This window comes from Cydia pomonella, chromosome 13 (genome assembly GCF_033807575.1).
Source record: "Cydia pomonella isolate Wapato2018A chromosome 13, ilCydPomo1, whole genome shotgun sequence".
Taxonomy (NCBI): domain Eukaryota; kingdom Metazoa; phylum Arthropoda; class Insecta; order Lepidoptera; family Tortricidae; genus Cydia; species Cydia pomonella.
Genome location: NC_084715.1, coordinates 14418345 through 14443934, shown reverse-complemented (window position 1 = coordinate 14443934; position 25590 = coordinate 14418345). Strand labels below are relative to the sequence as shown.

Sequence of the window (25590 nt, the reverse complement as noted above, 5' to 3'; positions counted from 1 at the left end):
AAGTGAAAGACTTAGATTAGAACTAGTTGTTAGTAGTAGTTTGGTATAAGCAGGGTATGGGTTGATTTGGTACTGACCGTCGGAGGCGTCCATGAGCGCGGCGAGCGGCGCGCCGCAGGAGACGGCGAGGTCGGCGAGCAGCTCGCCCAGCATCAGCACGAAGTTCAGCTGCGAGAACACTTTGCTGTGCTCCTCCTGCGACACAACATATAAATTCACAACATGGAATTGATTCACATAACATAAACGAAATTAAACGAATTATATTATTATAAAAACAAAAAACCCGACTGCTTACATATATTCTTGAAATGGTCTTTTAATTATTGCTATGGTAAGAATCAAAACAACCCCCTTTGGTCATTTGAGAGCGTCATATTCGAAATTTTTATGGTCTATGTCATGTGATGTGACGATTTTTTTTTTTCTTTTATTAAGATGCAAACGGTCTAGCGTGCTTCGGCGGTCTTCAGCGCCGGCGGCGAGTAGAGTAGAGTACAGTACTCACGGCCAGGATGGTCTCCTCCTGCAGGTTGGGTATGTAGACGGGCGGGTCGTGCGCGCTGTGCATCTTGAGGCCGCGCAGCAGCGCGTCGGGCAGCGTGGCCGCGCGCTTCGGCGACCCACAGCCCGAGCCCTTCAGCGCCAGCGGCACCGGCGGAGACGAGCCTGCGCACATACCGGTTACCATTACTTGCCATCGCCCAAATAACGTCTAATACTAATTCGAGGTTTTTACCGAGGATCAATCTTCGTCACACCAAAATCAGGAAATTTCCCTTTTGAATTTTTTTGTGTATCTGTAACACATAGTAAGACGCTGAACAGTGTATTTACCCTTCCCTTCCCCACTCCTAACCCAACACCCGTATGTACAAAATTCGAACACTTGCCAAGACCGTGGACTAAAAACTCGGACGTGTGACCACCTTTGTTGTTAGTAAATTATGGTACAGGCATAACACCAGGCACGGAGCGATCCTGCAGTTAAAAAATAAGGATCGTATGGTAGTTACCGGATCTGCGCAGCGGGCTGTTGTTGGTGGGCGACACCTGCCACAGCGACGGCGGCGGCGAGCTGCCCGACGCGCTGCGCCGCCGCGTCGACAGTGGCGTGCCCATCGTGAACTGCAACACGATATGGAATTTAACACATTGAAATATAACTCAATTTTCCATGACCTGTATAATGTTTCTTTTCGACAATGCATTTCAATGATATTGGCTCTGCTCCCGCACTAGTTGCGTCGGCGTCAAGTTCGCGGAATTCATGATGCAGAAGTATAAACGCATTCTGTGATGTTTTCCTTGTGTACTTGTATCTTTTCCATTTTAGTTTAGTATATTTTGTATGAGTTCTACATTTCCTGCTACCTAAAGGTTGTCTGAAAGAGATCACTTTTTAGCGATAAGACCGCCTGTTGTCACCTGGTTCTAAATTATTTGTAGTTTTACATATATCAAAGAGAATTTGGAATAGAGGTGTATTGTCTAAGAAAACTTTGTAGTGGCGAAAATTTACTGCCATCTTTCGACACAATTAAAACTTTTAGAATGCCATTTGAATTTGATATATGTAAAATGTATAATTGTTGGTGTAATAAAGAATACTTATATCTAATTGTGTAAGATTTTATAAATTGTGGATTTTGTGTGGCTATTCCAAATCGGAATTCTAAACCAATTCTATGTTTTGTTTTATGGTTCTATTATTAAATAAAGCAGGGTGCCCACTTTCTGGAAAACCGGGAAAAGTCAGGGAATTTCGATAGTCATGGAAAAGTCAGGGAAATTTAATGGAGGTCAGGGAATAAAAATTGTCTCTGTACATAATTAAAAAAAACTAATTATTAATTTTACCATCTCCAAACATTATAAATATATTTACTATAATAGGTTAATAATAGGTAAATGCGACCGCGCGGCCACAGTTATTACTCGGAAATCGCCGCCGGCGGGGATGTCAAAGGTTGTAGCGTTTTTATGTTCTCTATACTACCTATTCTGCTATAGCCCCGCGCGACGTGAAGACGATACAAGGTTTTCAGGCTCGAGTACATTCCCACTAACATTTTGTGCAGTATGTTGGCTCAAGAACTTTAGCGTTGTTGATCACGCCACTAAAATTATACCCAACATTCAATAATATGTGCAGGGAATTAAAAACGAAAATAAAGCACCTGACAGCGCAAGCTTTATAAAAATAACATATGTAATCATAATCATAATATTTTTGTAAATGCTGCATTGGAAGACAAATTATCAAACGCTAAATTGGCCTTTTTTCAATCGGTGGCGGTGCAAATGGAGCCATTTTTAACATTAGTTCAATCCGACGCACCCCTTGTTCCACGTACTAATCACTTTTGCCCACACCGAAAAAAAAACATGCAAAGAGATGTTAAGCGGACGTAATGGATTCTGCCACTAATATCACGTCGATTGACTTGAAAAAGGAGTCTAATCTGATAAACGTGAAAGAAATCGACTTAGGCTTCGCTGTAATGAATGCTCTTCGAATTAGCTGCGATATCAAAGATATCGATATCTTGCGTTTTCGTCAAGTCTGTCGAATTCGTGAATGACATCGCTGAACTAGCACCATTCTGAGTGCCCGTAATGCCCGTCCTTAGATTTTATGTCAATGATAAGGAAATATTAGTGCAAAATCTTTCGTAATAGTATATAATTGCGCAAAGACGCGTTTTTGACGCTATATCCTACCACGGCGGTAAAGACAAAATAAATATTGAAAATAAAAATTATCCACGTGGCTCATAAAGCTCACACAGGAAAATTTAAGTTCAGAGGCAAAAATCAGAGCAAAAAAAAGAAAAACTGCGGAAATGGTCAGAGAACTAGAAGCAAAAAGGGAAAAATTCTCGAAGGAGCTGCCAAAGAAGCTGCGTTATTGGAAAAACAGATTACCAAGTTGCAATAGATTTAGTTATTATTTTTTCAAATATATAATAAACATGATAACTGATGACTAGGTAGTTTTGTTTCAGTTATACCCAAGATTTTTAACAGACTTCAAAAAAATTAGGTTTTATCAATTTGTCGCTTTTGTACCATAATACGCAAAACGTGGAAGTCTAGTACTTACTAATACGCCCGTATAGTGTTCCCTTGAGTATTTCTCGCTAGATTATATTATATATTATATGATACATTTAATATCCAATAAATTCAGTAGTCAGAGATACTGTTTCTATTGGTTTTTCCTGTACAGCTTTTAATTATTGGGTTATCGTAGAACTGTCTGATAGCAAATTACAATTTATAAATACAATGAAACAGTACATAAACGTCACCTGACGTCGGATGTGAACCCACAACTTCCGTCTAACTATACTTTCGCTCTTACCAACTGAGGCAACTGAGCTATTCAGATACTAAGTATGTACTTCTTATTATTTCCGTGTTTGTATTATTTAATAGTATTTATAAATTGTAATTTCCTGGCAGATAACCTGACGTCACAATATATTCTGATGGCGACACCTCTTTATTGTGAGTTTATGCCGATTAAATATCATAACACATAAATTAAGCTTTTTTTCCGTGAAAGTGCGCAAAACTGATTTCATGACTGCTACATAGGTACAACAAGTAGGTATATATTATGGACAATCCACGGGTCATATTGCATGTATGTACATACGTTATCGATTATCCTCAACGGCACCGATTATGTTATATTGTAAATAACGCAGGGGAAATTCTGTCGCATTATTATCTAGGAATGGAAAGTAACCTACCGGTCAGCCGCGTGGGAAATATAACATTATCGCGAAATAAACATAGAAAATGCAAATCGACTGTAAAGTTGCGTAGTTCTCGGTAATTATAATGAGTCACACACGTGGCGTTGCGTAATACCATAGATACTGTCAAACGGAAATTAACTTTATACCAAGAACTGTTATTAGCAAGAAAAGAAGCGCTCTTAGCTACATCTTGTGAGATAACGGTTAATAGAAAAATCACTATTTCTTCTTTAACAAATCAAGACTACCATGTGACATAATTACTAGCCCCCTTATTCATAAACGTCTACTAAAGTTGACAAGCCGGTCACGTTACTTAGTTCCTCTTCTAACAAAAAGAGTGCTATAGAGGGAACTCTATACGCGTATGATAACCGTCGTATCATCAAAGTGTTGCTTAATAAGCGGGACTCGAAATAGTCATTCCGCCGACGAGACGACAATAAAAATCTTCTAAATCGACGTTAATATAACCAAAGAGAATTGATTGAAATAGAGAGATAAACTCTATGAAAAAAACGTGCCCCTTAGTTTGACATTCAAAACAGATTGCGCTGTACTGCCCCATATGTTTTGTGGTCACTGAATTGTCAAACGTCAACTTTTGACAATCAGAGTCACCGCAAAACGTATGGAGCTGTACAGCGCCATCTCGTTTACCTGTTTCGAAGCACGAAATTGTCATAGATTTTATGCATGTTATTCAATCAATGTATCTTTGATATAAGTAATAAACAAAAGTAGGGTACTCACAGTGGGCGGGGAGAGGGATCCGATGGGGTTGGTGGGGTTCCGGGAGTGGTTGGAGCGCAGCATGGTGATCGGCTGCGAGCGCTGGATGCTCGCGGTGGACGGCGTCGGGTGCTGAAACATACATTACGTTAGGCTATACTATGCATACAGGATCTTTGTTATTTATGAAAACACTGGAATTTCCTCAAACCACGTGTTGTTCAAAAGGTACTAAAAAGCGTATTTAAATTCATAATATAAGACAACACGTTTCTTATGACTTTGAAACTCGTGAGCTATAACCGCCAATATACTATACAGGTGTTTATTTAGTCACCTGCAATAATTTACGGGGTGAATATATAGGTCATACTGAGCCATTTTTACTATGGAACCAACCCCGAAATCGCGAAAAATAATTTACTCTCCCGTAGAAAATCTCAAGGTCAGACAGCCAAAATGTATGAAACAGCCAATTTTTTATTCGCGATTTCGGAGTTGGTCCCATAGTAAAAGTTGATCTGTATGACCTACATATTAACCCAGTAAATTATTGCAGGTGACTAAATAAACAGCCTGAATTTGTGTGCAAAAAAAGTCTGTATATTCCTTTGTAGCTATTTTATCGTTACACAGTAGCTCACTTTAATTACGTATGAATGCATAAAAAAACTTTGTTCATTTGTATACTGCTACGGTTGGTTTCTCTGCCGCTTGGTCAATTAGCGTTTCGCTTGCTATAATCCGCAATTGATACAAATTGGCAACAAACGCTACAATTCGCAACATTTAAAAAATTACATTTTCAAGAGGACATCTGTTCAATTACTGTTAACATTCGTTGTGGAAACGGTTACGTAGTTTGTTTTCTCCGCGATAATGACAAAGATAAGTGACCGGTTGACATGTTTTCGAACAGCAAGGGTAACGACAAGAGAAAGGTTTGTGACCTAGAAATGATTAGTGTAAAGGGTAACATGAGTAACATTTATCTGTATGTTGCGAAATTTCGAATACATTTCATCATTCTTATTATTACTCTTTCCTTTAAAGTAGGCAGGTAATTAAAAAAAAAAAACACTGCAAATACCTACAGTATATTATATTATATTCCTGAGCATATATAAATGGAAGTTAAGAATAAAATAATTTCACGCATGAAATTAAATTTTTCTTATGAATGTATGTATGTACGTACACTTTCAGCCCTTGGCTAAGAGAACTATATCAGGGGGTGAGCAAACGGCTCTAAATTAGAAATCATCGATTCCAGGAGTTTCAATACCAATCTGAATATAAAAACTCGCGAGTGTTGGTTGTCGATCTCTGATGTCTAACTGTATGATGGTAGGTACCTTAGCCGGTTGCGGCGGGTCCTGCTGCGGCGGCGCGGGCAGCGTGAGCGTGCGCGGGCGCGGCGCGGCCTCCGAGCCCGACGACGCGGAGCACTCGCCCGACCCGCTGTCCGCCTCCACCAGCACGAGTCGTGTCTGTATGATGGTAGGTACCTTAGCCGGTTGCGGCGGGTCCTGCTGCGGCGGCGCGGGCAGCGTGAGCGTGCGCGGGCGCGGCGCGGCCTCCGAGCCCGACGACGCGGAGCACTCGCCCGACCCGCTGTCCGCCTCCACCAGCACGAGTCGTGTCTGTATGATGGTAGGTACCTTAGCCGGTTGCGGCGGGTCCTGCTGCGGCGGCGCGGGCAGCGTGAGCGTGCGCGGGCGCGGCGCGGCCTCCGAGCCCGACGACGCGGAGCACTCGCCCGACCCGCTGTCCGCCTCCACCAGCACGAGTCGTGTCTGTATGATGGTAGGTACCTTAGCCGGTTGCGGCGGGTCCTGCTGCGGCGGCGCGGGCAGCGTGAGCGTGCGCGGGCGCGGCGCGGCCTCCGAGCCCGACGACGCGGAGCACTCGCCCGACCCGCTGTCCGCCTCCACCAGCACGAGTCGTGTCTGTATGATGGTAGGTACCTTAGCCGGTTGCGGCGGGTCCTGCTGCGGCGGCGCGGGCAGCGTGAGCGTGCGCGGGCGCGGCGCGGCCTCCGAGCCCGACGACGCGGAGCACTCGCCCGACCCGCTGTCCGCCTCCACCAGCACGAGTCGTGTCTGTATGATGGTAGGTACCTTAGCCGGTTGCGGCGGGTCCTGCTGCGGCGGCGCGGGCAGCGTGAGCGTGCGCGGGCGCGGCGCGGCCTCCGAGCCCGACGACGCGGAGCACTCGCCCGACCCGCTGTCCGCCTCCACCAGCACGAGTCGTGTCTGTATGATGGTAGGTACCTTAGCCGGTTGCGGCGGGTCCTGCTGCGGCGGCGCGGGCAGCGTGAGCGTGCGCGGGCGCGGCGCGGCCTCCGAGCCCGACGACGCGGAGCACTCGCCCGACCCGCTGTCCGCCTCCACCAGCACGAGTCGTGTCTGTATGATGGTAGGTACCTTAGCCGGTTGCGGCGGGTCCTGCTGCGGCGGCGCGGGCAGCGTGAGCGTGCGCGGGCGCGGCGCGGCCTCCGAGCCCGACGACGCGGAGCACTCGCCCGACCCGCTGTCCGCCTCCACCAGCACGAGTCGTGTCTGTATGATGGTAGGTACCTTAGCCGGTTGCGGCGGGTCCTGCTGCGGCGGCGCGGGCAGCGTGAGCGTGCGCGGGCGCGGCGCGGCCTCCGAGCCCGACGACGCGGAGCACTCGCCCGACCCGCTGTCCGCCTCCACCAGCACGAGTCGTGTCTGTATGATGGTAGGTACCTTAGCCGGTTGCGGCGGGTCCTGCTGCGGCGGCGCGGGCAGCGTGAGCGTGCGCGGGCGCGGCGCGGCCTCCGAGCCCGACGACGCGGAGCACTCGCCCGACCCGCTGTCCGCCTCCACCAGCACGAAGTCGTCCTCGCCCGCCCAGGTCGTGTCGGACGACTCGGCTGCAAGCATATGTCACGTCAATACTAGTGCCCAGGACATTTTTGTCATTTCACACATTGTATTTCCCATCGATGGCTGATGTTTGGTACTTAAAAATATTATAAATGAATGTCCCAAAACATTTAAAATTGAACCTCGCTACAGACAAGGAGAATAAATTAATAATGCATGTACAACTTTTTACTAAGGCATGAATCACGTGTGTGACCGGTACAATATCGTTTTTTGTGCCATTATACAGGCAGCTAACATTGTCGATGACGGTACAGTGGATTCAATATTGATTATACCACAGATTGCTATTAGACAGTTGGCATATTCTGAGAGCCTTAAGCATATTGGTCTCTTCATTTTATCTAATGGCGACTAACAGTAAAACCATCTAATGATCTTAAAATACGCCGCTAGCCATAGCCACCGACACACATGCATATAATTACATTGTATAAAACATAAATATTGCGTAGAAAGGCGGACTATTCATGCATAAATATGCAGACTTTTTAAACGTGTATTCACGTAGGACTTCAATCGAGTACGAACGTGCGCGCTGAACGCACAGGTCACCTTCTAACAATTGACCGAGCGCCAAACAAACGAGTGAAGTAATCTGTGAGTTCTGTGAGGAGCCTGCCCTAGTACCGTGTCCTACGACTACGACACCACTGTATGGTAATGAAGCTCGCAATCTAACAGCGCCAATGCCGACCACTGACACACCACAAAATGAATGAATTAAGAACTCGTGGTTTCATGTAAAATTAACATTGATTAATCGTTTTACGGCTGACGTAATTAAGAGTGTCACTTTGATGTTGAATAGATCTAGTTCATGCGTTTTACTTTCTGTGCAAAGCACCGTAAACGAGCCTAGCGGGTTGTCTGCAACTATAGTTACTGTCATCCACGATGCCGCGCAGATTTTTCAAATCTAACCTTTAATAACATGACAATACGAGTCAAGGCACGCTTCGTCGAGAATGACACGATCGGTAAAGTGTTGAGTTTATGTTATAGCATAATTTAGTTAATTAAGTGATTAGCCTGTACGGCCCGAGATCTAGGTTCATATTCTAGTAACCTCACATCCGTCGCATAGGGTCAACTTGGACGTAAGGTTACTAGGTATATTACAATATACATATTATGGTTAATTACAATGTAATTTTTCATGAATCAACAAATCATGTATTCTATTAAAATTATAACTCTCATCTCAATGATTTGACTCGTCTGTGTAATGGGTGAGGTGAACTAATCTGCATTATTATCTACAATATTCATATAAATCTAGTTTCAAGATACAATTAATATAATTTATGACTATTTTGTTACTTGATTTGATAACTTTGTTACTTGATATGACTTGGTAATTATTAAAAGTGACTAGTGCTTAGCTCTGTGGTTTGTATAAATTATGCGTCAAACTTATGTTTTGTTACTTAGTTAAAGAAAATGTTAATTATAATAAATGGATAATAATGAATACAATTAAGATAGCATTAATTTAAATAAAATGTTTTATCCAGAAATAAATGAAACAGTCACAGCCCAGCGACCGGAGAATGGTCCATTAGTTGGTAATCATGCCAGAAACAATAAGTAACAATAATAATGTTGATACCGCTCCTTAGGGCAGGCTAGGGTTATCTGAATAAGTTGTTCGAACTTCAATCGTTTTTTGTCGTTATCCCTTTCAAATATTATTATATCAGGATCAGGACCATTTTTAACACTTAAGAGTCGATTCTCACTTTTGTTGAAAATATGATGCTAAATACATATGATGCTAGAAAACAACTTGAAGGTAGAGCATGAACTTTGTACCTAATAGTCTGGAAGATCATAAATAAAGTCATGACATGTATGACATTGCAGGAAATCCTTTTGTCCGGACAACTATATGAATAGGAGGCACTGTTTGTTTACAAGTTTCTTTCGTCCACGTCAGGAAATCTAACAGCTGTTAGTTATTCTTTCAAGGGAAAATCTCATTATTTAGCAATCCGAGGGAGGTTGCTTAATATCCAACAGAGATCTAGTAACTTGTGTAACTAAGGATAAGTGTAGATGATATTCATGATATTAATCAGTTAATCACATTAAGTCTGGTGAATATGAGTTCGACGAAGCGTTGGTTCCATTGGAAACGTTATAAAGCATATAAGCTCTAATGATGGATGCTATGAATGCGAGCTCTCGCTACGCCACCTAGTTTTAGTAGACACGTTGACATTTATCGTAGCACAGGTTTGACCTCGTCCACCGTTTAGCTACAATAGCTACACACTATACATACATACGCAAGTATTTGTAATGTATGAACTACATACATACACTAAGTCGACTTACGAGAGCTGCGAGATTTGTACTTTAGAGATTCAGTTTTTGTGATTCAATTTGTAGTGTATAGAAACATTTTCTGGTTCTAAAGGATACCGCATATACAAAAACTCCGCTAAATACTAGTACAATAAGAGAAAGCAAGTATACACAGTAAAATAAGAGTCGATCACTTACCGGAGGACGTCGGCTTCTTAGTATTATTCGCAGCGAGTGTTAGCAGTTGCGGCGGCGGCTGCTGCGCGCGCGGCGCGGGCGGCGTGCGCGCCGCGGCGCCCGCTGCGGCTGAAACACAGCAGCCGTGAGGATCTCTGATACTACAGAATATAAACTATAGGGCTCATTTAGACGGCGCAAGAACCCGCATGAAATTTTAGTTACATTGCGGACTATTGAGGTTACATCCAATTCAGCCGACCAATCAAATACCGCAATGTAACGAAACTCGCATGCGAATTGTCGCACCGTCTAAATGAGCCCTAAGTTATGCATAAGATATGCGGTTTTCTTGAATATGGAATGAATGGAATACGTTAAAATCTTGAAGGTGGAACGTCAACTTGGTTACAATCGTGTTCGTACAGCTAAACTAGATAACGCTGTACGGCGCAGTATGTTTTGTGGGAACTGCTAACAACCGAAGGTACCGCGTAATATACGGAGCCATACATCGTCGCCAACATTAGCTATTAAATTCGAAGCACGAATTTGTCTTAAACTTTAGACATCTATGAATCTTTGTTACAGACACATTCGACGTTGTCTTTATTTGAGCTATTATTAGACTACGCTAGACTATAGGACAAAGAAAGTAAGCTATATTATGACGCCACAGATGCAATCCTATCTAATAATTATCTTTATCAGTATCTACTAATTTGCGTCATAGATTTATTCAGCATAGAAGTTCACTATCAATAATGCTAAATAATATCGATGTAAATATTATAAACACTGCAGTGCAGCTCAGTTTTTTTCTTTGAACTTGGCTAAACACACTGCAGTGTGTCTAGATTTCTGTATATCTCTTCAAGAGGCATACAGCATTTTTGAGTGGTTGGAATTTTGATTATATTTCAATTAATCAAATTTAAATGACGTAATCGGCCGGGAGTCGACGGCCTACCACTCCATTGGATATATCTTAAGTAGGGATGAAACATCAGTGGAGAAAATTAATAGAGCGTGTAAATGAGCCTGAATAGTTAGCTATAATTTTTCAAGCAGCAAATGCATTGGATTCCTTTAACGTCGATGTGCTAACATTCACAATGCACTTTACTAATAAATAAATCAACTAGCTGTAAAATTAAAAGATTTTCCAATAGAGAGTAATATTGCAATGTTCTGTCGCCAGAGGCAGCACTAGCTCAAACCGTAAACCATAGAGTAACTTATAGGTATATAAGTATATACTAATATAATATAAGGGTACATAATACCTACTTAGTTACAAGTTTGTATATTTTGGACATTCAACGAATAGTTTTTATTAGCTACTTCATTTTTTTTATGAATATTCTCTGTGAACTCGAACAGCGACAGTTCATTGTACACGTAACGACGTGACTGGCAAAAAAAAAAACTAAAAATGCCACGACTGTCAAACACGGAAGCAAAAACTATGGGTCATAAATGTGGACGAATTTCAGAAGCGCGTTCATGCTTAAAAAAACAATATGAAGATAAAACTTCCCCAAAACCGTTCGTTTTTGCCCTGGAGGGTAGTAGGTTTCACGATATCCCTTAACAGATATTATGACTCGCGACAGTTTGAACAGTCCCTTTTTGACCTTATTAAGGATATGGAAGAATAGGCCATTTACCCTCCAAAACAAAGTTGGGCGGTTGTAGATAATTAACGAGTAAATACATAACACAATGAAAGTTTGGCTGCGGTATAGTATGATATCATCAGTTAGATGTATAAGTACAATGACGTGGCAGTGATAAGATAGGTCGATCGCTCACGGAAACACGCCAAACCCGCACCCCGTGCACACAGACACAAAGCTGATTCACGTCAGATCTTTAATCCCAGAGACTACAATATAGCTTAAATAGTTCTGATAAACATCATTTAGCTTTATTGCCATTTCTTTGCATATCCTAACTCTAATAGAGACGATTCTAACAACTCCAAACATGATAAATATATAATGTAAATATGTAAGTAGTTTAGGAGTTTATATCCACGAGTCATCATCAATAAACCAGTTTGATGTGATGCTGACTGTCTAGGTATTTCTTAGCTTACACTAGACGCAAGCAATTTTTTTAAGAACGACTTACAAGCGCTGCAATGACAAAAACTTGTAATGGGCATCACCTCTAAAATGAAGGTCGTTCGCTAGTTGGCGCGGGTGCACAGAGCGGGCGCACGCACTCGGGTGCCATTGTAGGTAAAATCCGTCGCACGCGTCCACGCCAGTTCGCATTGCTCATACTATTTTTCGTTAACCCGCTCCCCCGCTCCGTGCAACCGCGCCAGCTAGCGTACGCCCGAATACGTCAAGGTGGATTGTAACTTTAGTCTCTGGTATTAATAATCAGAGTGTATTGGCAGACAAGTACCCTGGCAGTCCAATGACTCCTCTAGGCAACACTCGCCCCCTGCCGGGGCCTCTAACTCGCTCTCCATAATGTCAGGCAGGTCCGAATCCAAACCTGAACAATATATAGCACGTCACTCTACTGCTATAACAAGTTTATTTTAGAAATGTTTCGTGATATAGGCGAATTAGGCCCGCGTATCCGCTAGTTATCATAAATTGCATGTAATGTGATAATTACATATTTACTATATTTGATTTAGAAGATGCTATATTTGATTTAAGTCTTCACCAACTTCACCAAGCCACACAAAACATAATAAAATAAAATTGGGCGAAGATAAATGAACATAATAAGAAGGCAAATAAATATTTATAAGCTGCTATTGGTCACATGAATGGAGTAGGTACGTGTTGCACGTTTGTGTGTGCGACAAATTTCGAAAGCATACCAACAAAACAATAGAACGAGGATTAGTCATCGGCCGGCTTTATGTACGGTTTCCTCATATGCGACTTATCCGGCGGAGTAAAGCCGATCGTCTAAAGCTACAAATGCACATACATCGATAGCAGTAGTGGTAACGTCAGTAAATGTTCGAACTTGTATCCAAAACAGCAAGAAACAAGACGGTTTAAGCGACAAAATAATAAGTGTGAATGAATCTTTTCAATGCAAGAACTAAATTATTGTTTGGTTGAATGTCGAAAACGAAAATATATTTCAGATTAAAAAAGTCCCCTTTTAATTTTTGTTTGGCGTTAAAATCGGTCATGTCAAGTGTCCCCCTTTATACCAGTTCTCTCCTTCTTCCTCGCGTTATCCCGGCATTTTGCCACGGTTCATGGGAGCCTGGGGTCCGCTTGACAACTAATCCCAAGATTTGGCGTAGGCACTAGTTTTTACGAAAGCGACTGCCATCTGACCCTCCAACCCAGAGGGTAAACTAGGCCTTGTTGGGATTAGTCCGGTTTCCTCACGATGTTTTCCTTCACCGAAAAGCGACTGGCAAATATCAAATGATATTTCGTACATAAGTTCCGAAAAACTCATTGGTACGAGCCGGGGTTCGAACCCGCGACCTCCGGATTGCAAGTCGTACGCTCTTACCGCTAGGCCACCAGCGCTTTTTTCCCCTTTATACCAGTTCTAATATTATAAAACTTGCCACCGCTACCGCTATCAATGCGTTAGCTTGAATTGCTTGAGATACTTACTCGTATAGGAGGTGGTCCTCGGCCGTTGGTGGAAGGGGTGGTTGAAGAAAGCTTCAAACGGCATGCGCTCGCGCGGGCTTCGCCGCAGCAGACCGATCAGCAGGTTGCAGAGTTCTGGACTAGTGCCCGCGGGCATCCTATAAAGAATATGGCGTCAATGTTGTTCCTTGTACGGTTATCAATAAGAACGTTTTCGGTTTGAACCTTAACGCCAGCAGCGTCTGATCGCAAATGTGCATTTAGAAGAAGGTAAATGTTATGTAGAATTTTGTATCCAAAATAAATATTCATAGGTAGATTTCAGCAACCTTGGTTTTTCTTTACAATATCGACATAGCATAGGTATCAATTTAAATTCATACGATTCGGGCATGACCTTGCTGACAACGGGTCGATATTGTTAAAAAAGTTTACAAAAAATGCTATAGGTATAACTCAGGATCCTACGCTATTTTTTGTGGTTCAATTGCGTAGAAATAAATCGCCTTCAGCAATAAAAAAATATTTAAACTTAAACACTATCTTATGATGAACTCTTCCAACTGTAAGGCTCGCCACGCCGAATAATTCCCTCTGACCCTTTCCTTGTATGTACAAATATACAATGTATGTAATTTACTTTTAAACGAAAGTATAGGAAGCTTATTGGGGATGCGAGATTGGTAGAGGCTAGACTGCAGAGCCTAGAACACCGTAGAAAGGTAGCCTGTTTATCGGTATTCTACAGGATACATTTCGGGGAGTGTGCGATGGGATTACATAATCTTATCCCCCCATCTCCGTTCTGCCACCGTGGGACTAGACGCGGACTTGCGTTTCACCCTTACGTCGTTACTTTACCACTGGTTCGCACTAAACGCTACGCATCCAGCTTTATCATGCGAACGGCTAAGGAGTGGAATTCACTTCCTGCAAATCTATTCCCAGTCCACTATAACTTGGACCTTTTTAAATCGAGAGTGAATAGACATCTTTTAAGTAAGCATGTTCCATCCTAGACTACATCGGCACTTACCATCAGGTCAGATTGTGGTCAAATGCTTACCTTTTCGTAATAAAAAAAAAGTACTAAAAAACTGTTAGGTAAAAATCTTACTGATCGAATATTTTTTTAAATTATTGTGAGTATTGTCTTTTAACAAGCCGTATATATCAATTCGATTGCAATCCGCCACTCTCTTAACTTGGTTTACTTCAGTGAGTTTGAATCCATAATTTAGAGAGAGCGTCGGCATCTTTAAGTGCGTAGTCAACTTCATGGCTGCTCCTTGACGCAACGCTGGCGCAAATTTTCCATGGTGCTGACGCTCAAAAGACGCTAGTTGGGGTGGCCCTGTGCGTGAAAATTTTAAATCTGTTCTTACTTGGGTTGCAGATCCATGCTGTTCTCGTAGAAGGCCTTGAGTTCGTGCGGCGTGGTCGCCTGGAAGGGCGCCTTGCCCGTGAGGCACTGGTACACGATGGTGCCCAGGCTCCACAGGTCTGCTTTAGCGTCGTATTTCAGCGACATGATTACTTCTGGCGCCTGTGGAATATGCTTCTACATTATTATCGCGCTCTGAAGGTCGGTTGCACCAAACCGCCAGTCATCGCTTAATTTTATCGTATGACTATTTGCATAGTTCTCTGCTGAGTGATGTTAATCAGTCTGTCAAATGTGGTTGGCGCAACTAGGCCTTAGCTCAGGTACTTTTCCTGACTGCTTTGAGTGATATGTGTACTTCCCACTGGCCTCCAAATGCCTCCTATTATTATAAAAACAAATGACTGGGCATTATTTCCCACGCTAGCCCAATGCGTATTGGACTTAACACGCACTACTGGATTTTATTCGTAAATGTATTACGCAAGTTTTCTCACGATGTCTACCTTCATCGCAGAGTTACTGGTAAACCCCAAAATGATATTTAAAATACACGCCGAGGTAGGTAGTAAAATCATTTGAATTACCATGTACATCGGTGACCCGCAGAGCGTGACCGCCATGTTGCCTTCCTCTAAGAACCTCGCGAACCCGAAGTCGGCTGTAAAAAACTTACATTTGTGAACGGAGATTGTATTGAGATAAAACTCCAACCTACAATAAGTTACCTAAGGCCAATTCTAGAATTAGTTGACGATGAAAGTCAAGCACTGAAAGAGATTGGCAATTATAAAAAACATGTGACTGCTGACGATACTGATTATGCTACGTTCAAGTAGATAATTAGATAACATATCTCAAGTATCGTGAAGATCGCGTTTAATTATATGAACTGAATGGTAATATTGATAAACTTGGTAAAATAGTTTTAAAAGGTTTGTGGATCGTTTGCAGACAAAGTTGTTTCGCATGAAATGCAGAACGAATTATGTTTATTTTATCATAAATATGATTGCACTATGATAGCAAACAAGCGTACGACTCTCCTGATGGTTGACGAGAATTATAGCTAATAGTACCTTGCAAGTGCAGAGCCGGCAATACGCATATGATACCTCTTATCTTATGCGTATTGCCGGCTCTGTTTTCACAGCAGCTGAAGTCTATTTTTTATTGAATGTTTTATTTATTTATTTACTAAGTGTTTAAATTCTTGTCACAGATTTTAATTATAAATGTATGCTTAACTAACTAAACACAGACTAATAAAAAAGGAATAAGAATTATAATAACAAATTATTACATTAGGTACGCTTAAAATGCGATGCATTTACATAAGTTACGAAACACATATGACGAGATAACTGTTCACGTATTCTTTACTTAGTTTTAATAGTTAGGTTTTTGTTAGCAGTGCAGTGCTTTTAGTTTTTTGATAACTGGGCTGCGACACACAAAATTGAAGTAAATTTAGACAGTGGTAGACTACTTCGTATGAAAAGATTTCTTATTATTATGTTGGAATCTTCATAACTTCTAATATTTGAAGAGTTTTAAGTATTAACAATTGAACATATTTCACTTAATTCGTTTGTTAAGCTGATTACGTATTAAATAATTCTTAACAGGTGTCAACTCATTAATAATTAAAGGTGTCATTGTCACTGAATGGAGTAATTTATTGCATACAATTATGACGCAGTTTAAATCGGACCGTCCCTAAAATTGATAAGCTTAGACTGTGCTGTGAATTTAAATAATATTGATAGCTTAGCTAAGAATAGCTCAAGTAAAAATATGTCTATAATTGTTCACATCCTCGTATTGTTGGGGCGATAATATGTTGTGGCTTCAGGTAGCGGTGCAGGAGGAGCTCGGCTTAGATAGCGCATGGATGTGAGGAGCTGCCGAAGCAACTGAGTTTACTAGGTGCCCTGGAAACTTACCAATTTTAAGAGTAATTTCGGAGGGATGCGGTGTGCGGGGCGGCGCAACGTTGTGTGTGAGAAGTATATTTTGAGGCTTGAGATCACGGTGCACGATGCCCTTGGCGTGGATGGCGCGCATGGCCTCGGCCAGCTGCCGCAGGAACAGCCGGATGGTGCCCTCGCTCAGCAGCCGGTTGGCCTGCAGGTAATCTGCCAGGTCGCCACCGTTGCAATACTGCAAAAAATACGTAGGTTAGATCTAGTTATGACATGCAAATAACTAAAATACTGTACAGTTACAATAGATTGCAGTGCATATACTGCGTATATCAAATGGTTAAGATTACCCATCCGATTCCGTCGCAACACGCATATTCTTTCCCTCTTGTATGCCACTCTGTTCCACCCCAATACTCCGTGTTATCTTAAAGCCCGGTTTAAATTTCTTTCATCTCTTAGATGCTACTAAAATCTGCTAATTGTTCCCCCTCCTTCCTCTTCAAAATTCTACAACAACTCTTTCAGTTTCCATGCTGTCCGGCTGTGGAATAAACTACCCATTGATATTAGACGTGCTAAATCACTACCCATTTTTAAAAACCTATTAAAAGAACATTATTTGTCTATTTCATGAAGGTCCTATACTCGTATTCTTTTAAACTCGATGTCGTTGTTATGGCTTCCTTTGTCATTTATATATATATGTATATATTTTTTGTATATAGTAATAAATGTAGTATATCTTAACTTTATATGTGTAGTATATGTATTATTTATATTGGATTTTTACTACTTTTTTCTTTATTTTGCACCACCCGTTAACTTTGCTTCGTTCGCCATCTCACTATCTGAAGGTTGTCTGGAAGAGATCGCTGTTTAGCGATAAGTCCGCCTGTTGTTACCTACCAATGTGTATATTTTATCAATTTCTGTATCTGTTTTTTTATGTAGTGTGCAATAATGAATTAAATATTATTATTATTTCATTTTTTCTCTTACGTTAGGTTTTTTACAATATGTATATAAAAGTAAAATATAAAAACACTTAGAAAACAATACAAAAGATATAAACACATTATAAAAAACCTAACCTAGGGTGCCGCCAGCAGCGGGGCAAGGCCCAAGCTGCCGGTGGTTAGGGCCGCAGAGAGAGGAACCGGCGGACTATCCGCGCCGTGTCCAAGATCACCGCCTTCTGCATCTGACCCTTGATCCAACCACCTAGCGAGAGTCTCTCAAGGTGTTGGTCGAGACTCTTCGCTATGAGACCGTTCGCTGAAATATTATTAGTATTATTATATCTAAGGTTCTTATCTTCTCTTGTATCTTTGGCTTGTATTGAAATACAACCTTGAGATTTTTACACTGTTTAGAGTGTTTAGTGATCTAAACTATAAAATAAACACACAATATATGTCTTTAATATCTTTAAACGTATTTCTATTAAGCATACGCCGTTGCAAATAAGGAGTCGTCTTGAATGGTTTTAGTTGAAATTATCAAAGGTGTTTTTTTCGGCTAAGCTTTAATAGGTTAGTCAAAAGACATTGTTTCTTTTAATGCTTATATAACGACCCTACGGGCAAACTATTAGATTTCATCGCACGACAATTTCCTTAGTGTCAAAAATACTGCTTGGGCACAGGTACCCTTAACTTTCATTTCACGATGAAAACGCATTGTTGGTTGGTAATATCCTTAACAATGACGCTTAATCCCACAATAACGATACTTACTGTTTTTTTAACATACGAGACTCAACCACTTTGACTAATTTTTATGTTCAAACATAAAAATTAGTCAAAAAAATATCTTTGTTTTGCGTTATATTAGAATTTTGATTTTTTCACAGCTTCAAGAGGCTATATGGTTTTTAGGTAAGTAATTTTAACTCGATACCTCCACGCGTTCCAGAGATAAAGGGTCTTGACAGTACCTCTAGTGTAACTTCCATTCGATAGCGTAACGTAACTTTCGCGTTTATTCGCGGATTTTGAACAGCGCGCCAAGCGGGACGTTTTGGAAAGTCAAAAATCTCATACAAAATGACACTTAACGCAAACGCGTACGTCACGTTTCGTTGTCGAAAATATTTACACTAGGGGTACAGATATACCGATTGACAACAAAGTGATCGTATAAGGGTTTCGTTGTTTCCTTTTGAGGTACCGAAGTACGTAACACTAAAAATCAACGTAGGTAGTCCTGATGTGTCGGGTAAGGCTAGCAATGAACATCTTTGATATACAATCCCATGGATCGCATTTCTGCCCGTTTCGGTTGAATTGAAATATAAAACTGTTCAAATCACGAGCTGTGCATAACTTATGACTTACAATCAGTTCTTGATGTAATAAAATGTGGTCAACTTTATGATCCATTACAACGATGCGACTAGAATAATAATACCTACTTAATTTACAAATAACTCAAAAGTCATTACGCGTAAACTTGCCAACTAAATAAGCAAAGTGTGATCATTCTATGCGTGGCATTCAGACATTGTACATTATTTACATGTGTGTTCGACACAGTGTCTTCAAAAAGTGGTGTGAAGATAAATGTTTCTGATAATTGTGACCAATTTTTGATTCAGAATCGCTATCAGTTCCGCTGCAAAATTCGCTTTGTTATACTTCTCGTAATTTCTTGCGTGTAGGTGATAAACATACATAAATAGAACGGCGTAAACTACATCGGGCCGGTGTGCGCGTGAGAAGAAAATCAGGATAAGGAAAGTAGTCGCTATTCAGGAGCCTGTAACTGACGTTTTGCGGCGGTACCTGCGTATCAAGAGTCAGTCGTTTATGCGAAGGGCGTGACCGACTTAATACGACAAAACGTGATCGCGTTATTGAAAATTTATAGTCTTAGTTTTTGGTGTTTACGCAGGCGCGACGTTATCACACTTGATTCGCGATAAGCTCCGCGATGGCAGTGGTGCTCTTATCACAGTGATAACAGTTATAAGTGTCAGTGAGTTATGCGCTGTTCCCGGAGGTACAGTACTGGTGGTGAAAAAAATCAAAATTCAGCGACGGCTCGAAGTGATTGTTCCAAGTGACCATGAAACCGAAATGTATTCACCTTTTGATCGTTGTTCTTGTTTCGTAAGTACTCTACTGTTTCGTCTTACGTTTGTCGATCCTATAGTTATTATTGTAATAATGTGTTAAGCAAGATACTTAATTAAAATAGGTAGGTATTAATTTTGTTTATCAAAAAACACAATTTGCCCACTGTAAAGAGAAGGCGATTTCGTTGATCAAAAACGAAGCATAGATTACATTAAATGAGAAAAACTAATAGTTAAAGTATTTATTTTATTTAGTTAAGAATACAAATGTGAGCAATCATACAGGATAAAGGTATCAAAGAAAATATTCTACAATTTGATATTGATTTATTTTCTTGATCTTTAATGGAACAAATACGAAATGTTTCTACCTATGATTGTACGATTGTATTTTCTCTTGTACAATAAAGATTAAGTATAAATGCAGTACCTTATTATATTAGAGTATCTGCGAACCAAATTGATGACCGGGGCCGTAAAACTTAATAGGCTGCATAATGCCATAATATAGGTATGTAAACGTCAGAGTTATCTTATCCCTTACACGTAGTTATCAATTGATTATTAAGCGATGAAGGTATATTGATTTGAGGTATGAAGTTCCTTATTGCTTCGAAAACTAGGTTACAAGTAAATGGAAATACTTCAGGCAAAATAGGTTTAGTGTTTCGCGTCGCATTTATTAATTTATTTTCTTTATGATAGAGGAGGCAAACGAGCAGACGGATTACCTGATGGTAAGCGATTACTGCCGCCCATGGACACCTGCAACACCAGAGGGGTTGTTAGTGCGTTGCCTTAAAGATGGGAGTACGCTCTTTTCTAGAAGGTCGCATCGGTCCGGAAATACCGCAGACGACAGTTCATTCCACAGTTTAGCTGTGCGAGGCAGAAAGTTCCTATCTATATGTACTTAACGGTCTAACGCGAGATAGGCCACAACCACCCTGATAAAAAAAGTCAATCTAATGCAGGATTCAGCTGTTGCAGGGTGTTTTACCATGAAACACAAGGTAATTTATAGTAGTTTATCTTTATAGTAATTTATAATATATATCTTCGAGATCAGTGTTCCAGTTAAGCCCTTGTAGTTATCGCGATGTTTATCTGTCATAACAGTTTCACCGGAGCTGAATGCGATAAAAGTACATTTAACGGTCACATGTTAACCGACATTTCCTTACATTTCAGGTTCGGCGCTGTGGTGGCTCAAAATGAAGATGAATTACCAAATCCTTTAGAGAATGATAACCAGTTCCCGCCAGAGAATCACGTTGAGGGGGACGAGGTCGTGGAGGGCAGCGGTGATGGTACTATCGAGACTACCACAGACAGCAGCCCTGTCCTTGAAGCCATACAACCTACAAATCAGTTAGTCGAGGAAGCAAGCATAACCCCGGACATCGAAATACCTTGCCCGAAACGCTGTTCGTGCATGACAGAAGGAGACGCATTCATAGTGGATTGTGCTGGATTTGATTTAACAGAATTTCCTTCCCCTATAGACGAAAACACTACCGTGTTAAAACTACGCAACAATAAATTAACTGAAATCCCTCAAAGTATCTCCTCATTGAAGAATTTAAAAGTACTTGATGCAGATAACAACTCTATCATGGAACTTAAATCTGGAGTGAGTATTACCTAAGAAAGTATTAAAATTGAACTTGAATTTGTGATAGTTAAATATTACAATTAACTCGATTTTCATCTGTTTTCAGTCAATAAGCGAGCTCCCTAATTTAACAGTTCTGAAACTAGCAAACAATCGTTTGATAGAATATCCGAGCGACCTAAGGAACAGTTTGCTACTCAACAAATTAGAGGAGTTAGATTTGGGTGGCAACGACATGAGAACGGTAATATTTTATTTTTTAAATCCTTTAAGGAGAGCGGTGTGGTTGAGGCAATGTTTAATTTATTTGCATATTTTATTACAAAATTAATAAGTAAATGTGCATCATGTGGATGCACTTACTTACTCTAGACGTCTAGGGTATTTTATTATATTGCTTTCGGGGCGTCTAGTTTCAAGTACCTAGCAGACCTAGCTGCATTCATTTAAGTATTTGTTCCACCTATAATCGGTTTTACTCCCCCATCAAGAATATCGCACTTTTAAATAGTATAGTATAACTATGTCGGTAATAGTCTGTCAAATAACTATGTCGGTAGAAAATGGCGCGAAATTCAAATTTTCTGTGGGACGATAAACCTTCGCGCCAACATATTTAAAATTTGCCAGACCTAATTATGCTTTACCAAACTTTATAAAGCAGTACCCCTAGTGTAAATAAATTCGATTTCCAAACGTGACGTACGCGTTTGCGTTTAGTCTCATTTTGTATTGAATTTCGAAAGAGCGCGCCAAGCGGGACGTTTTGGAAACTCAAAATCCTATACAAAATGACACTTAACGCAAACGCGTTCGTCACGTTATGATGTCGATCACAGTTACACTAGGGGTACTGATCAATTTTTCAGACGATGGTGAAGGAAAAACATTATAAACGAAAAACATGAAATACAGATTATACTTAAGTACCTAACTTCAATCATATGTTAAAAGTCAAAGATATAATTATTGTGCCCCTGTTACTCGTATGGCACTTATGCTTAGGTCATACTGAAAGTTCATATAATCTTAAAAACTGTAGTAGATATGTAACATTTTATTTTATAATCCCTTAACTCTTTCTGACAATGCGTATAAATTTTATTTACGATAGGACTGAAAATTCACAGCCATTTTTCCTCAGGCACTTTTTGTATGAATATTTGGGTCCTCCGTGATTCTGTATGGGGTTTGTGGGGTATCTATTAAGATTCATGATTGTCTGACTCTGTTGAAAAGCGTTTTTTTTTTATTATTATTACTCAGCACACAGTTGAGATTTTAGTTTAGAGAGTTTAGTTATAATTTTATCTAATTTATAAAATCGACCACAAATAGTCACACGAGAACTAAGCTTCATTATAAGATTATATTCGAAGCCTGGTATAAACTTTTTGTCGATTGAGGGACATTGAAAGTGTTATAAAATTCTAGCACGCAAAATTTCTCGACTTAAAATTTTGAAAACTCTTTAAAAAAAACAGCTTTATAACGGACAAATACTAAACTAATACTCAGATAGGTATACAGAAATGATATAACATAGCTTCATTCGCAACGCATTATGGGCGGGTCAACTTATTCCAGAGTATCCAAATTATTTTTTTAAATACTTATAAAGATATCTTCCTTTTTTTTCAGGTGCTTGACGCAGACACGTTTTCCAACTTCGAATTGCTTCGTACATTGACCCTTGCCACCAGTACTGTAGAACTGAAGGAAGATATTTGCAACAAGTTAAAAATCTCTTTAGTAACGATATGCACCGGTTCATGCGGAGCGGACATGTACGAATGTGACACAGATAAACCTATAAATAACGAGGACGAATTGCTTTTGGAATCGGAAGCTAAATTACCTGGAACTCTGATAGATCCCGAAATACCTAAGGAAACCCATGACACTGATGTCGATTTAGGTACTGAGGAAACTCCAACGGAAGTGCAGTCATCCACCGATAAAGAAAATAGTGAAAGCGGATCGCCTGTTAACAACTTTTCCTTGCGTGTAGCTGCAGACAATATACCGTCAGAAGGCGAAATTGTTTCTTCAGATAAACCCGTAGGCGAGACTCATCAAGATTCTACTGCGGCTGACGCCAACGTAAAAGTTGGAGCAACCACATCTGACACTAAAACTGGGGGAGTTGACAAAAGCGTCATCGGCATTATCGTAGCTGCCATGGTGGTAGTAGTAGCAGGAGTAACCATTAAGAAGAACTGGAGTTCAATCAAGAAAAGGTTTAGCTCGTCTCCGAGGCCAGCAAACGAAAGAGTCGCAAATGGAAATGGAACGGCGCCCGAAGAAGTCCCACTGCAGGACAACAAGTCGCCTGTCTGAGTCTATTTATATGGACACAGGCATTTCCATTGTACCTTTACTTTAAAGCCTTTCTTAAATTTGTGTCGAAACGAATGGCATTTGACATAAACTTTCGGTTTTGTGACGACGGCTCATCGGCTAGTAAAGGTATATTTAATAAAAATGCCCATTGCATATTTGTACTGTTTTGTTATTTGATATGAACGGTTTCGATCTGAATGTTGTAGAACATTATTTATTCAAGAAATGTTAATAAGAGCGCAAATAGATTAAGTGTTGTTAGGGATACGTTTTTTATGTACATAAAGATATTATTGTTTCATTGTATTTCTATGTATTATGTTATGACAAAATGTGTTTTATAATATATGTATGCAGTTTTTACAACCTATACTTTGCAGTTTTGTTTCATTTGTACTAAATATACCCAATAAACTGACTCGACATTATAATTGCATCCTGATAATGTTTGGACAAATTGGTAGAGCTAAAAGAGAAAAAATACTCATAAAAACTACAATAAAATAATCAACTTCATCTTAACGAAATAAAGATCCCTAACCACACACTACAAGTAATAGCTGATAGCGTAGGGCAGTGGACACTATCATAAACGTAAATTCCCATAAAACTAGATGTATTATTATCATGTAATATAGTCACAAAAATTATATCTCTTATGACTCAACTATTCACACTGTAAAGTAAACATGTTTCCCATATACTGCGGTTAATGCGCATTTGTTGTTGCTTTACTACGAAACGAATAGGTATATCAACAAAATAAACAAACATGTTATTCCAAAATTGTATACTTATGCTACATTCGCGTATCTTTTGAATGAAAACTGTCACTGTACTAAAGCGAAACAAAGTCATGGATGTCAGAGTATAAGTTGTACCGGTGTCCGCTACGGGCCTACGGGCGGATATGCACCTCAGCGCTCACCTGACCTACAAGCACTAACCCACGAGTTGCCGTTACCCGGTTCTGCGCGATAACCTCCATTTCACAACAAACGTTACAGGCGATTCCCATTGTCAGTGTTTCTTTCTTATCTCATGAGTCTTTTCATTTTACGTTGAATATAAACGGCGGGTCGTTGACCCCAGCAGAGGGAGACCCGTGTACTAAAAACTGCGCAATTTCAATGCACATCACTGCATACAGTATAGTTCAGTGTACCTACGCGTCCGCCGCCTTTTGATCAACGACACGGTGCTCAAGTGCACTGCTCTCGTTTCGTACATACAATGTACGTGCCGCTTTTGGAACGCTACGCTACATAAAGATAGATATATGACCACGCTGGCCAGTTACATTTGGGACACACACAGAAAAAAAATAGTTCTCCAGCCAAGTAAATACTCTTGTGTCAAGACATTTTGTGTTTCCTATATAAGGAAACAATAAAATTCTTGCGTCAAGATATAAAATATTTCAGTTTATTATTTAAGCTAAAAAATTAAATTCTCTATCCGAGCTATAAAAAGTTTCTTTTAAAAAGCTCATTATTCTCACCAAGAGCGTTTACGTTTTGTTTTAAGTATTGTATTTTTTAAATTGAACTTAACTGTCTTAGTGCAATACTTAAAGAAATTGTGCCAAGAAACTTTGTTTCTTGGGGTTAGATACTCATAATTGAATTGAGAATTATATTTTCTCCATAAAAACAAGAAAAAGCATTGGTTCAAGAGTACGTTACTCAATGTGAAATATGATATTATTTATATCTAGAGCTGAAATCTCTTAGCGCCAAGTTTAGTATGT

General features: G+C 40.3%; 2 protein-coding genes across 3 annotated transcripts in view; one reads left to right on the top strand and one right to left on the bottom strand.

The window, feature by feature from the left end:
* Positions 1–25590, bottom strand: part of LOC133524312 (serine/threonine-protein kinase ULK1) — a 54625-nt gene that overhangs the window by 2487 nt on the left and 26548 nt on the right. Inside the window, exons 3-13 of one of the 2 annotated variants that reach the window (XM_061860246.1) lie at positions 16825–17041; positions 15466–15539; positions 14880–15040; positions 13516–13652; positions 12320–12412; positions 9923–10030; positions 5858–7401; positions 4524–4634; positions 1017–1128; positions 509–669; positions 78–195 (exon numbers count right to left, since the gene is read on the bottom strand). In XM_061860246.1, the coding sequence (XP_061716230.1) occupies positions 78–195; positions 509–669; positions 1017–1128; positions 4524–4634; positions 5858–7401; positions 9923–10030; positions 12320–12412; positions 13516–13652; positions 14880–15040; positions 15466–15539; positions 16825–17041 (2836 nt within the window). The remainder of the gene's footprint in view (positions 1–77; positions 196–508; positions 670–1016; positions 1129–4523; positions 4635–5857; positions 7402–9922; positions 10031–12319; positions 12413–13515; positions 13653–14879; positions 15041–15465; positions 15540–16824; positions 17042–25590) is intronic. The other variant, XM_061860248.1, reaches the window with a different exon arrangement.
* Positions 18922–24210, top strand: LOC133524313 (uncharacterized). The gene is made up of 4 exons (XM_061860249.1): positions 18922–19916; positions 21074–21515; positions 21604–21741; positions 23139–24210. The coding sequence occupies exons 1-4, from the start codon at positions 19873–19875 to the stop codon at positions 23835–23837; spliced, it is 1323 nt and encodes a 440-aa protein (XP_061716233.1). The 5' UTR covers positions 18922–19872; the 3' UTR covers positions 23838–24210.

Excerpts from the sequence above, each read along its gene's own strand:
- LOC133524313 (XM_061860249.1), top strand. The coding sequence starts at position 19,873 with ATGAAACCGAAATGTATTCACCTTTTGATCGTTGTTCTTGTTTC. Across the intron at positions 21,516-21,603 it reads TCATGGAACTTAAATCTGGA|TCAATAAGCGAGCTCCCTAA; the intron begins GTGAGTATTACC and ends ATCTGTTTTCAG. Across the intron at positions 21,742-23,138 it reads GTGGCAACGACATGAGAACG|GTGCTTGACGCAGACACGTT; the intron begins GTAATATTTTAT and ends CTTTTTTTTCAG.